Source organism: Lipomyces chichibuensis, assembly GCF_038497645.1.
Source record: "Lipomyces chichibuensis strain CBS 12929 unplaced genomic scaffold V1513scaffold_69, whole genome shotgun sequence".
Classification (NCBI taxonomy): domain Eukaryota; kingdom Fungi; phylum Ascomycota; class Lipomycetes; order Lipomycetales; family Lipomycetaceae; genus Lipomyces; species Lipomyces chichibuensis.
In genome coordinates, this window is record NW_027117521.1 from 1 (window position 1) to 12,568 (window position 12,568).

At 45.1% G+C, this 12,568-nt stretch overlaps 4 protein-coding genes and 1 non-coding gene across 5 annotated transcripts; 2 read left to right on the forward strand and 3 right to left on the reverse strand.

The window, feature by feature from the left end:
* Positions 1–302: 302 nt before the first annotated feature.
* On the forward strand, positions 303–2,784 carry V1513DRAFT_454159 (uncharacterized protein). The gene is made up of 6 exons (XM_066899345.1): positions 303–444; positions 503–642; positions 739–808; positions 860–938; positions 995–1,133; positions 1,200–2,784. Exons 2-6 carry the CDS (start codon positions 567–569, stop codon positions 2,420–2,422), a joined length of 1,587 nt encoding a protein of 528 aa, XP_066750641.1. The 5' UTR covers positions 303–444; positions 503–566; the 3' UTR covers positions 2,423–2,784.
* A 1,354-nt stretch (positions 2,785–4,138) lies between these two features.
* Positions 4,139–5,499, forward strand: V1513DRAFT_385966 (ZIP zinc transporter-domain-containing protein; the record flags this gene model as incomplete). Its single annotated transcript, XM_066895224.1, has 2 exons — positions 4,139–4,324; positions 4,396–5,499. 2 exons carry the CDS (start codon positions 4,139–4,141, stop codon positions 5,497–5,499), a joined length of 1,290 nt encoding a protein of 429 aa, XP_066750642.1.
* Positions 5,500–7,055: 1,556 nt separating this feature from the next.
* On the reverse strand, positions 7,056–8,072 carry V1513DRAFT_434260 (uncharacterized protein; the record flags this gene model as incomplete). Its single annotated transcript, XM_066896462.1, has 1 exon — positions 7,056–8,072. The coding sequence occupies one exon, from the start codon at positions 8,070–8,072 to the stop codon at positions 7,056–7,058; it is 1,017 nt and encodes a 338-aa protein (XP_066750643.1).
* An 829-nt stretch (positions 8,073–8,901) lies between these two features.
* V1513DRAFT_t92 lies at positions 8,902–8,996 on the reverse strand. The gene has a single exon. It is a non-coding gene; the product is annotated as a tRNA-Lys (tRNA).
* A 900-nt stretch (positions 8,997–9,896) lies between these two features.
* Positions 9,897–11,646, reverse strand: V1513DRAFT_428118 (major facilitator superfamily domain-containing protein; the record flags this gene model as incomplete). The annotated part of the gene is made up of 3 exons (XM_066896261.1): positions 9,897–10,223; positions 10,276–11,165; positions 11,217–11,646. The coding sequence occupies 3 exons, from the start codon at positions 11,644–11,646 to the stop codon at positions 9,897–9,899; spliced, it is 1,647 nt and encodes a 548-aa protein (XP_066750644.1).
* Positions 11,647–12,568: the final 922 nt, after the last annotated feature.

Here is a 12,568-nt window from a genome sequence, read left to right on the forward strand (position 1 = left end):
AGTTGATTGAATTTCAATTGGTGGATGCATTAATGATTGGAGGTTGGGTGGTCGCGTTGTTTACAGGCGTGGCTCACTCGCTTGTGTGGCTCACTGGCTTTGTTACTCCAGTAATTTTAGATTTGCTCAAATATAACTAATATAAATGAGTGGTTGCCCGGCTCACACCAAGCTTTCAGAAGTGGCATATTTGCGCTGCAGTTTAGATATCTCGCAATGTTGGTAACACGGATGAGAGCGTCTCCGAGAACCCACAGATAAAAAAGTTGATTGTTGCGCCGCATTGGTTTACACCAACTTCTGTCTTGCCAGGCCTGACCCGTCGTCGTCATCACCTTCCTCGTGGTAATGTTCGGGTTCGCACTCTAAAGCTGCCAGTTGCGTTCGACATTTCTAAACAATCCTGAGTTTGCGTTCATCGGCTTTCAAGTTAACCTGCGATAGGTAAAGGGGCTCTTTCATTGTGACATATCATGAACTGACTGTTTATGCGAGTTTCTAGACACCATTTGGTCAAAAATATTCGACATCAGTGCTGAAACATTTGAGCCTTTTTATGCGCTACCATGTCGAAATCTCTCATGAGATCTATCAAGAATGTCACCAATGGGTACAGCTCAAATCAGATCAAGGTCCGAAATGGTTAGTAGATATTTATTGGCTGGGTAGATGTTAGATTACTTGAGCATATCATCACTACTCGATATTCGAGATGATATTCTAACATTACGTCTGTAGCGACCAGTAATGATCCTTGGGGTCCCGTGTCTACGGACATGAATGAGATCGCGCAGTGTACATTTGACCCGTAAGCTTCCTCATGTAGTTGGATTAGATGATAGGAGCTCATCATAATTAGTGGTTCATTTGTGGAAATTATGGATATGATCGAGAGACGGATGAACGACAAAGGAAAGAACTGGCGTCATGTAATGAAGGTTAGTATCATTAGCGTTTTTTTATTGAAATTTCGCGTCCATAACGGTGGTGTCAGGCTCTTGTGGTTTTAGACTATTGCATTCACGTGGGATCTGAGGATGTAGTGCGGTGGGCTAAGGATAACACATATATCATTAAAACTTTGCGTGAGTTTCAGTATATCGATGAAGAAGGTCGTGATCAGGGAGCAAATGGTATGTGTTAAGCCATTCTAGTTGCGTATGGGGTTATGTGGACCCTAATCTTCTCATTGTCTCTAGTCCGGGCCAAGGCGAAAGACCTTACTGTGTTGTTACTGGATGATGAACGAATTAGAACTGAACGAGTCAACAGGGACAATATGCGAAACAAGATGGGTCAGCCAGGTGATAGCATGTTCAATGGAGGGTCACACGCTAGCCGGCCGTACGAGCATCGAGCTCTCAGGAGGATACCCGTTCAGTCCGATTTCGATAACGATGAAGATTTCCGAAAAGCCTTGGAAGAGAGCAAGCTTACCGCAGCAGAAGAGGAGGCGCGCAGACGTGAACGCCATACTTTCGATAATGTTGAAGATGAAGATATGGCTCGAGCGATCAAATTGAGCGAGCAAGAGGCAACGAAAGAGCAACAGAGAGCATACTTCGATACGCAGAACAGTAACTTGCTGTTTGACGAATATGCTCCCCGGGAGACTGCGTCTCAGCAGTTCGCGCAAACCACGGGATATCCTCAGTCCACGTTGCCTTTCCAGTTACAATCACACTCAACTGGATATCAACAGTCTTCGTCACCATTCCAAACGAAGCAATACGGTGGCAACAACAATAATATGGATCTCTTACTAGATGTCTTTGCGCCATCTCAGTCTGCGTCTCAGCAAGGTCCCGGGGCTTCCGGCCAGAATGCATACTCTCAATATCCTTTTCCGCAAAGCACAACGCAACAGGTTTATCCCCAGAAGACTTCTCAATCCGCATTTTCTCAGAATACATCGCAATCGCCATTCTCCTCACATTCACCATTTACTACCGCAGCTACATCACAATCGCCGTTCTCATTCTCACAGGCTACAGCGCCATCCACCTCTCAGGAGTTGTCCCACTCTGCATTCTTATTTTCTCAACCTACAGCTCTGCAGCCGGTGCAGAGTCAACTAACAGGATTTTCGGCTAGTAGCCCGCCTCGGCCTCTACAGCAGCAATCACCGGCGGAAATTTTCGGACACAACACGGTCTTTGATCCTGCTGCTCAGCATCCAATGTCGACTGGCTTCCTGCAGAATGCCTACTCGTCGTCACCCTTCCAAGTCTCTAGTAGTACAGGAAATGGTGGTTCGACAGGACAGTTCAACGCTTTCGGCCAGTCTTCATATAGTCCGCAGAGCTACCTTAACAGTGAATTTGGTGGCCGTGCTGTCCATGAAGACTCAGCAGCAAAACGATCGAATAATCCGTTTGCGAAACCGGCGGCTGCAAATTCTAATGAGACTAGCTTATTGTAGTGCCGATGTTGTTGCAACAGCTGGTATCCGCTAGAACGGCAGAGCGTTGATATTCCCAGCTTAACTATTTTCACCTAAATTCTGCCAAGCAGCAACGTCACGTCGTCGTCGTTAATTTTTCGTTTTGGATCGTTCGGTGTGCGGTTAGCTTTTGTGGTGTCGCTGTATTATTAAGATTTACACAAATGTATTTTATGGTTCCATACAGCGTATTCCTGTCATTATTGGTCTTCTTACTTGAGAGCATAAGTCTCATTACTATATATATATATTTCGAACGTCGATATATATATTAAGCGAGGTGACTTTTGCGGACGGCATAATCCGCAACCATTGACAATATATATGAAATTTTTGATAACAATCATCACGTTCTCGCGAACTCGACACCGGGAATATGCGCTTGTCCAGGTATACATGCACCTCGGCGTATTGGCTTCATCGCAAGTCTCTAAATTATTCTCGACTCCACAAGTAGCTAGAGAGTTTGTAGAGTCCGTTTTAATCTGGGCAGCGGTGTGTACAGTGCGCCGGCTTATATGCATCTTAATTGTACAAAACTCCAGAACACGCTTTCAGAAGTTGCGTGGTTCAGGTCAGAGGTGGCAACTAGGGGTTTCAAGCCAATAATCAGCAACTTATTCGAACTAGATTCAAGCCCGGCGACATAACCCATACCGAACTTATCTCGGCCGGAATTCTGTGTGTGATCAGTTCATCCAGCCGTTTTCCGCAAAGCTCGGCTCCCTTCGCGGGAATGGCTGGCCGGAAAGATCATGCCGACGACTGAGATCCACAACTTCGTCTGGCGGGTTGGACTCAATTCCAATCGTTCAAAGGCAATTCGACGTCTTTCGACGACAAAAGCGTTCTGCGGACGATGGCCATTGCAAGATGCATCACTTCACAAGACAGGTTCGTCCTCTCTTTCGCCGCTGATTCTGCTAAGTCCGTTCCTTGGTGTTCCCTTGGCTGTGGTGTCGCCGGATAGTAGATAGGGAAAGTGGCATCTCGTTAATCCATTCATGCCCTTAATTCTACCCGCAAGCTGATTATTGGCTTGAAAACACTTAATGTCAATTTGTCAATATAGTGGAATCTCATCTCATCTCATGGACAGATGGCGATGCATTTTTTGTCTGTCGCTGAAGGGTCGGAAACCATAGCTCAACGTAATTCATCTGTATAACACTGGTCTAATTGTGCATGCATTCAGGCCCGAAGTTACGAATTCGGCAAATGATTTTCATTGAAAGTCAAGGGTAGATAGAGAACGCCATCAAATGCAGCCATGTGCCTCGGACGCTCTTCGCGGTTGGTGGTCTTGGCTATCTGTTAGGCCGGGTAACAATTTGCTGAGAGTTTCTCACTTTCAGGGGCAGCGTCCAGCACTAGTACAGATTGCGTTAGACTGGATCTATAACCTATGGCAAGATTCGTTTGTGTGCGGCACTGGCCAGCAAGGTGCCAAACCTTGGTCTGAAATATATCCCACTAACTCTCCAAATGGTAGCCCAAAGGGGAAATGTCAACCTCCAAGGTGCACAAGTATTGCGATATCTCATTCTCGCGTTGTCTCAATATCCCTGACGCCAAAACGTTCGACACCGCTCGTTGGAATAGTCAGAAATACCAGTGCTTCAACTTAAAACCGGTACTATTGGATATTTGCCGTGTCTAGACATTCAAGTTCAATCAACCTATTAACTGGTTACCATGGTTCTCTCTAACAACGAGCGAGGCTGGCTACTTGCGGTCTGTTCAGGAATTGCTTGTGTGCTAGGCAGTTTTATAATCTGCTCAGATGTGGTGTTACGACGGTTCAAAAGATTTGAGAATTTCAATATTAGGGAAGATAAGAGAATTCTCGTGTATGGGTTCAGTCTTAGTTCTGGAGTCATGGTATGAAAATCTTCTCCGTATTGTTAGATTTTCGGGGAAGGTAAAAGTGACCTAATAATCGCACTTTATAGATCCTGACGGCGATGTACGAGTTACTTCCAGAAGGGTTTGAAAATGTTGTGAATTCCCCTTCCCTTTATGATCAGCAAACACCATCGGGCTTGGTTGTTATGGCCTCGTACATACTTGGCGTAGCCATTTTTTCAGTTTTAAATCTTGTTATTCACGCTGTCACCCAGCGAAGTGTCGTGCACTGCGCACATGAAAGCATGGATGACGGGCATGGACACAGTCATAGTCATGGGCACAGTTCCTCGCAGGAGCATGACTGTGCTCGGCTTCATAGTCATGAATCTCATGAGCACTCTCATTCCCATTCTACCGAGCCACACAACCACGAGTGCAATAGCGAGCCAATCATTGTCGCTAACTATGGGTCAACGATGTCCGAGCGCTCCCCTCTTATGCTAGAAATTGGGCGCTCAGTTCATACGGAGGAGAACATGGATGCTACAGAGATGGAAGCGGAGTTGTATAGCACAAGTTCAACCATTTCGTCTCTTCCTGATGCTGTTAGAGTTGACTTTAATAAGTTGGAAAAAAGCTCCTCGTGTAGCACTTCATCTGCACCATCGACAGTCATCAATGATGTCAACGGTACAGATCCAACTGGGCGTACAGTACACCTACCTTCTACTGCATTTGCAGATATGCTTTCTATTGGCATGCAGACTTCTTTAGCCATTTCCCTACATAAGATCCCGGAGGGTTTTATAACTTTTGCAACATCATATGCTAACCCCGAACTTGGACTGAGTGTATTTATTGCTATCGCGATTCACAATTTTATAGAAGGATTTACGATTGCATTCCCATTATATCTCGCTCTAGGTTCGCGGTGGATGGCACTGGGAGCCGCGTTTGTTCTTGGAGGACTTTCACAGCCTGCTGGTGCTCTTATTGGGTGGCTAGTTTTTGGAGGTCAGCAGCCAGAGACTGAAGGAAGTATGGTGTATGGTGTCCTCTTTGGCATTGTCGGCGGCTTCTTAACTATTATTGCACTTCAGATGTTTGCTACGGCTGTTAACTACAGTCGGAAGCCAAATGTATGCATCAATTGGGCTTTCGCAGGTAGTGCTCTAGTGGGAATCGCAATAAGCTTGGGGGATGTTTGAGAGCATAGATTTTGTGTCGATTTTTATACTGTGACAGTGGACGAAGCGGAATGTCTGAAGTCTGAGTGGTTGCGGTTGGCCCTGGGGCGGGCTGGATATCTTTCCATTTCACCTTATGTTGATGTTATTACATCCCTTTTCATCCGGTTTATAGACATAGTTTGGGTCTTTATATTTTGAGCTTTGGGCTTGGTTGATGTTTGTTGGGTTATTGTACATGCATGACGGCATTAGATAGGCATTTGTTTTTATTGCAATTGTGGAAGCGGAACATTTGCATGTTTCGTCGTAGACTTCCAAATCGGCGTTGTCAAAGGTGTTGTCGCTAAATTCTTATTATCAATCGACTCACTCGTGTGTTGCCTCAAAATAAGTAACTGACTACGGTCATGCAACTACCGGGAAGGAGACGAGTTTCATCGACGGCGAGTGCTTCGGATTGCCAATTTAAACCCTCCTCGGCGTTTTACGTGTTACTCTGTCTGTTAATAGTGGCCTCCGCCTACAGGCGTTGACGTCATTGCGGATGAGTAATTGGACAATTACATGAGAGGGACGGCATTATTAAAACATCAAATGTAGTAGTTAACTGTAAAACCAATCTCGTGCTACTTTCATATATATAGCTTAGGAATTATTACGACTTTTATACCCTTTGCGGAAATCCCTGATACTTCCTTCTCTTACTATCAATGGTTAGCAGGAGCAAGCGCGTCAACATATTTGATACGACGAGTGCGTTTACGAATGTTGCACGATATACGGGTGGTACAGAATTTTATTGCGCATAATTGGTGCCTTCGCGTAGACTTTTGGACGCCACCAGCATGCAAATTCACAGATTTGGTCATTAAAAGCAACCAGAGTTCGTTCTCAGCAAATTTTAACTACAAAAACGTGGCTCACTCGCTTATGGAATACGTTATGCAGGTTTCAATTGATGGCTTAAAAGTCACAGGTATAACAAGATCGTTCAAGCAGACACTGACTGCTTAAGAGTCTAACCTTGGGGCTACTTAATGACTCGAAGTTAGGGTGAGTTACGTGCTTAGATTGCATTTCTTTGATGGTATAGAAATGAGCAGACTTGCGTGCGTCACATCTTTGGACCACCAAAAAATTAGGAATAGACCGTTGAACAAACTTTAAATTTCATTAACTATTAGCGTAAGTTAACGTATTTCCCCATCGAACCGGCCGCACCATCGAACCGGCCGGTTCCACCATCACCAAATACTAAATGAGCCAGCATTGGGTTTCATACATATGATAGAGTATCTCCAGGATCAGAAGAATGAACTTTATTGGTGAGCGCAAATTATTGGTACCTTCGATTCCTATCTTTAACATGAATATCATATTGAAAACTACTAATTCACTGCCTGTGCCTTAGGAACGCAGAATCCAGCGACAGTACCCCCGCGACTCTGATATTTCATTGTCATGCCCCAGCCGACTGATGTTGCTGTCTCATCATCTATTTAATTAGAAGCTACAGGGACATAGTAAGCTGTACAGGATATCGGTGAGACTTGTTCAGTGACCGCAGAGGCATATCACAGTCTAGCATGCCTGGTTGAACGGCGCGCTTTCATGTGACGCCTCTTCGCGATTGATGCAGATTGCCTCACTGACCGATATTCGGGGTCATCTGACAGTGAGTCTTTGGATTTCTCTTCTAATAGTTCTGACGACTCTCGCCTTCGAAGCTTGCGTATTTTGATGCCGGCCTTGTGAACGTCTGGCAACATTTCGGACGCGAGACCACTGGTAATAATTTCGGCCTTAATTTTGGCTTGCTTCAATACTTGAGTGGACTTGTTCTTTCGATTCGTATTTTTTGTCACCTTAGAGGTTGCGTGCATATTCTGTTTTCTGATCTTTGTCGAGGTTGTGTTGCTACTACTTTCCATCGTCCTCCCACCTTTTTTGTCAGAATATCCGGCAATTGTAATTGGCATTTTGCCCTTTCTATCTCTCTTTAATGGAATAACCTTTCTTTTGACGATAGCTTCAGACTCCACGCGGTCAATAAATTTGTTGTTAGTCTTCGCTCTCTTGATCACTGTACCAATTTTGATGGTGGCATGAATCTCTTCGCTAACGATTCGCTTCGCTTCGATATATGCTTGGCTAGCTAAAGTGGACGATGCACCGCCCCCTCGATCCTGTTCGATAGCTGACAACAGCTGATCATACACCGCTCGTTCCTCCGCCAAAATTATTAACAGCATTTGGCATCGCTTGCACAACTTTTGGACATGTGGCCTGAAAAATAGATATCGAAGTTGTCTATGCGTGCAGGTCAATACATCTTCGTTACCGCGTCGTCTGTTAATTGCAGTTTCGGGCTTCATGGCTGGCCGCTTGGTTTCCAGTGGCGGTTCTCCTAGATCTGACAAAGAACCGTTGACCGTGACATCTTCGGCTGATGGCTTTCTCAGAGAGCCAAAGTAGCTGAAGGATAGTCGACGAGGAGGAGATATTTGTCCACACTCAAGTGCACTAGATTGCTCGCCTTGATACTCTAAGAGTGCAGGAGACCTCCGTGAGAGGAATGTCCAAGAAGGCATGTTAAGCATTATCGCCAGGTATATGGTGAACTAGAGACAAATCAGCGCACCTATATTGTAAGTGAACATTTTGCTAGATAAGGCGCGGATACGTAGAGTTATAGCCTGCAATAACAAGGAAAGGTGATCGGCGGTTTCGTAATATATATTGTCATTTTGACTGGCGAGCTCTTCTCACACAAAAGACTCGGTTATTAGAGAATCCTTTGAACGATTCGTGTAGTCTGGAGCACCAGGCAAGAATACACTGGCGACGATAGTATTAAATTAATTACAGCTGCAAAAACAGTCCCGTTCCGCAGTTATTAAGAATAGTAACCAATTGATCCCACTCGACTCAACCAACGGCGTCAGGATATCGATTCTATGCAATATTAATCATTTTTTTAATTTGGCGATTAGATTTATGTCTGAATATTTAGGCCCTTTTTCGTGCTAAGTTGTCACTGCAAGGTGCTTCGGCTGAGTTGCTAAAACAAGGCACGAAAGCTAGCCTCGATGACCCCCCACGACTGTAGCAGCAGTCAAGTAATCCACATTGGTTCCGACCTATTGATTATCGATACGGCGAGTGCGTTTACGAACCTTGCACGATATACGGGTGCTACAGCGCATATTAATTAAACCATTCGAACAATGATATCGACCGCTTACTACTATACTATCACGGTTACAGCTGATTAAGCACGTGGTTGTCACGTCTCTGTTCTCGGCGAAGACCATAGGACTAGATAAAAGTCTTCAACCAATTTATTCGCGACAATTTCTGCAACATAATAATATTGACAGAATGTTGACTAGAAAAGAATTGCACGTGTCGCAAAAAATTCACCCCACGGGGGTCTCGAACCCCCAACCTTGAGATCAACCAACACAGCCAATGTATTTAAGAGTCTCACGCTCTGCCAATTGAGCTAGCAGGGTAGAAACTTATCGGGGCTATGCTAAGTTTAGCATAGTTAATGAACACGCTTGCATCTTCCCGTCCTTCCCGTCGAATAAAAAAGCAGCGGTGCAACGAATAATGTGTATATTTCACTGGCTTAAAAAACAGTAATTATAGCTGTTGCCGCTTGGCTGACGATGCCGATTGCCGAGTTTCCCAAACGTTGACGATATCGTATCGGCAACAGTTCCACTAATAACATAGAATCGAACACATGCACTGTAGCATTATTCCCACCGTGGCTGGCCGTTCCTTGTCTTTTTTTTTTTTGTTTTTTTGCCAGCAACTCCAATATCATATAGTAGTCAACTGACTTACAATAAAGATAGTTCTTTGTTTTCTTAATTCCTTTTGTTTCATGATTCTTGTAATTCGTTTTTGCCCGATTTTCTCTTGTTTCCTTTGTACCTCGCCATTCACGATGTATATACATAATTGCTAATCATGTGTGTAATGGACTTCTCGTGTCGCTTTAGGTGCTGTCGTGCTCGGACTTGGACTCTTGATCATTGAGCGATTCTCTCTTTGACCGCAGTAAGCCGAAGCACGCACTTCGTTGGGTTTGCTCGTGATTGGAGTAAGTCATCTTTACTAATCCGCTCGGGATCCGAGATCCGTCCGTGCATGAGCCGCCGATCCTATCCTGAACAGTGTGCGAACTTCGTTACCGGAGTCGAGCTACATGAAAATGCTTGGACTAACTGCACATATCTTCAACGATGTACGAACCATGATGGCAAAATAAAATGGATGTCTCCCATCTGAGCAAGTAATTGGAAGAAATGACAGAAAGGAAGGGACATCTCTGTCGAAATGAGTCCCCAAAACCAATTGGTCATCATTATGCACAGATACATCGATAAAAACCAAACCCGAGATCAAACTTTCACCGCCGCATGCTTGCTGTAACTCCTGATCGTATTGCCCCATTTATAAAACACGTATGGAAGCGGCACCAGCAAGGCGCTGATGCAAGCCATGACAGTCAAAGTCCAGTGTGTCCCCATCTTTCTATAGAACGGAATACCGACAACAGTCATAACACCAGATAATAAGTACCGCATGAACGTGACGAGGGTGAGGGCTGAGGCGGCATAGATTTCATAGGAGTCGATGACGTACATGTATACCATCAAGAAAATGCACAGCATGCCGTAACCAAAGAGCATAGAAGCAATAAGCGGTGACCAAATATTTACCGATGTCTACTCACTTGTTAGCGAACTAGTCTTGAAAACTTCAATCAATGACTCGTACATAATCGGTCCATCCCATCCAAAGTAACGAAACAGGAATAGATATTGATCCACCAAGCATTCCGAACCACAAGCGCACTTCCGGGTCTAAATCACGACGTCCTTGAGCCTGCACCATTGCCAAATCTTTCTTCGTAATACGATAAATAGGATATATTAAAAATCCAGGCAGAAGTGTACCAATGTATATTCCAAGAAAACATACATTCGTGAGACCCTGCGAAATGCCATAAACGTCCTTGAAAATGAAAGTGTATCCATCGAGGAAAGTAAATTGGACAATGTACACCACCGTCATATATAGCGCCATTAGAACAATAATCGGCTCCGTCGCCATTATAAACGGGCGGACCACGGCAACTTTCATGCGCATAAAAAACGTGCGATGAGCGACCTCAACCTCAGCTTTGTATCGGTCGTCACCGGTAAGTTTCCTGATTTCTTGCGCTTTCCATTTTAGAATTAAAGGGCCAAACGTCTCCGGCATGAGGAAAAGGACAGACGCCAGCACCAACGCAGCGGCGATCAAACTGATCCACTCTGCCCATCGCCAGTTGCTCAAGCTGCCAAAAGCAACGTAACTGGCAATGACTGGACCTAGAACAAAACCGCCGAAACCGGTCATGGCATACATTGGAAATGCATATGTCTTCTCCATCTGATCCCATAAATCTGCTATGGAACCACCTGCACAGACGAGTGGCGTCGAACCAAAGAAGCCAGCAAAGAAACGCAAGACGATTTGGCCACCAATATTGGGAGCAAGCCCAGAACCCATGATGAAAATTGCGAATAAGACGAGGGTCGAAGCGTAGATGATATTTCTCCCGAGAGTCTCCGAAAAGGGGGCAGCCAGTACTGCTCCGAACGCGTAGCCGATCAAGTAGATACCTGAAATACGTCAAAACGCTATGACTGTCCAATCAATGAAGTTTTACATACCTGTCGCCAAACTCTCGGTAACATCACTGACATGGAACTCTTCCGCAGCCTGTGGCAGCACAGCAGCGTCTGTGGCGGATGCAGCGCCGACAACCAGTGCGATGGCACCAACAATGAGGGTTGTCATAATTTTGCGCGGTATGCTGAAATTCCTGGGGTTGGCAGGGTCATTTGGTCCGTCCCAGCCAACAATGAAAATCTGCTGCGAGGGATTCTGACAATGTGAATCCAGCTTTTGGAGAACGTGGGCGCATGAAAATATTGGTGGGGCATTGACTTCCGCGAAACCGGCTACGTTGGAAACTGCGTCAGAAGCGGGAGAGTCTCTGGATGACGACCAGTCTTTGTCCAGTGTCTGTTTTTCACTTTCCGGACAGACCAGCTTGAAAATAGAGCTCCGAAGAGCTTGATATTGCAAATATGACTGCATGCTGATTTTTGTGAGCTGTACGGCGTGCTATATCTTCGTCGTAGTCGCAAATCAAGTTCTGGTCGCAGCCGTTTCTGAGAACGAATGGTATCTCCCGTGGGATATTTGAAAATTTGATAAATCCGACAAATAATTAAATAAGCATAATTATTATTAGGCCTTGGTGAATGCAGATGGTACTTTCGGACTCGTCGATGAATAATTTTTTTGCCTGCTGGCGTTGGCTCTGTCTAACATTCTAAAAAAAAATCTGACGCCTAACCGGAATGGGACTTCCGACATCCCGATAGACGCCTAATTTTGTTGTGCGGCAAAGCGGTTGGACATTACGGCAACAAGCCGCACGGTCCACGGCTTTCTATGTAACAGCTAGCATATCAAAAAAGAGTGGCATCCGTAAACACAAAATAAGCCTAACCCTGAACGATTTCAAGTTAGTCACGCGAAGTCTGGAAGCTATGCGCGTGGCGATTAGCTCGATTTAGCGACCCGGCGGGTGCATGTAGAAGTTAAGTACGAGTGGCGGCGAGCACAAAGGGAAAATTAGCCCATTTAGCCCCCGAGCGATCCATCGCCGGCGAGGTGAGGGCAAAAAGAGCAAGTGGCTGAATGAGATGATAGTAGAGCCCACTGCAAAAGGATCATATTGCCAATTGCGCACGATGGGAAAGACCTAGCCGCGATCAACTTCGTCGTCAGCGGACAAACCACAGTCAACTTCCAACGTAAATGGTGCTTTCAAAATAAAGTTACAGAACCGCTGAAATCGACTAAAATACGTTTTCCGAGCTAAATATGAAATATTATTGAAAGCAGCAATCGACTTTTACAAGAGCATCGTGGTTCATGATTTTTGAGCAGCTACCGACGGGCAACCACTTAGACTTCGCAATGAGTCTGTGAACGGCATGTAGTGGAAGTG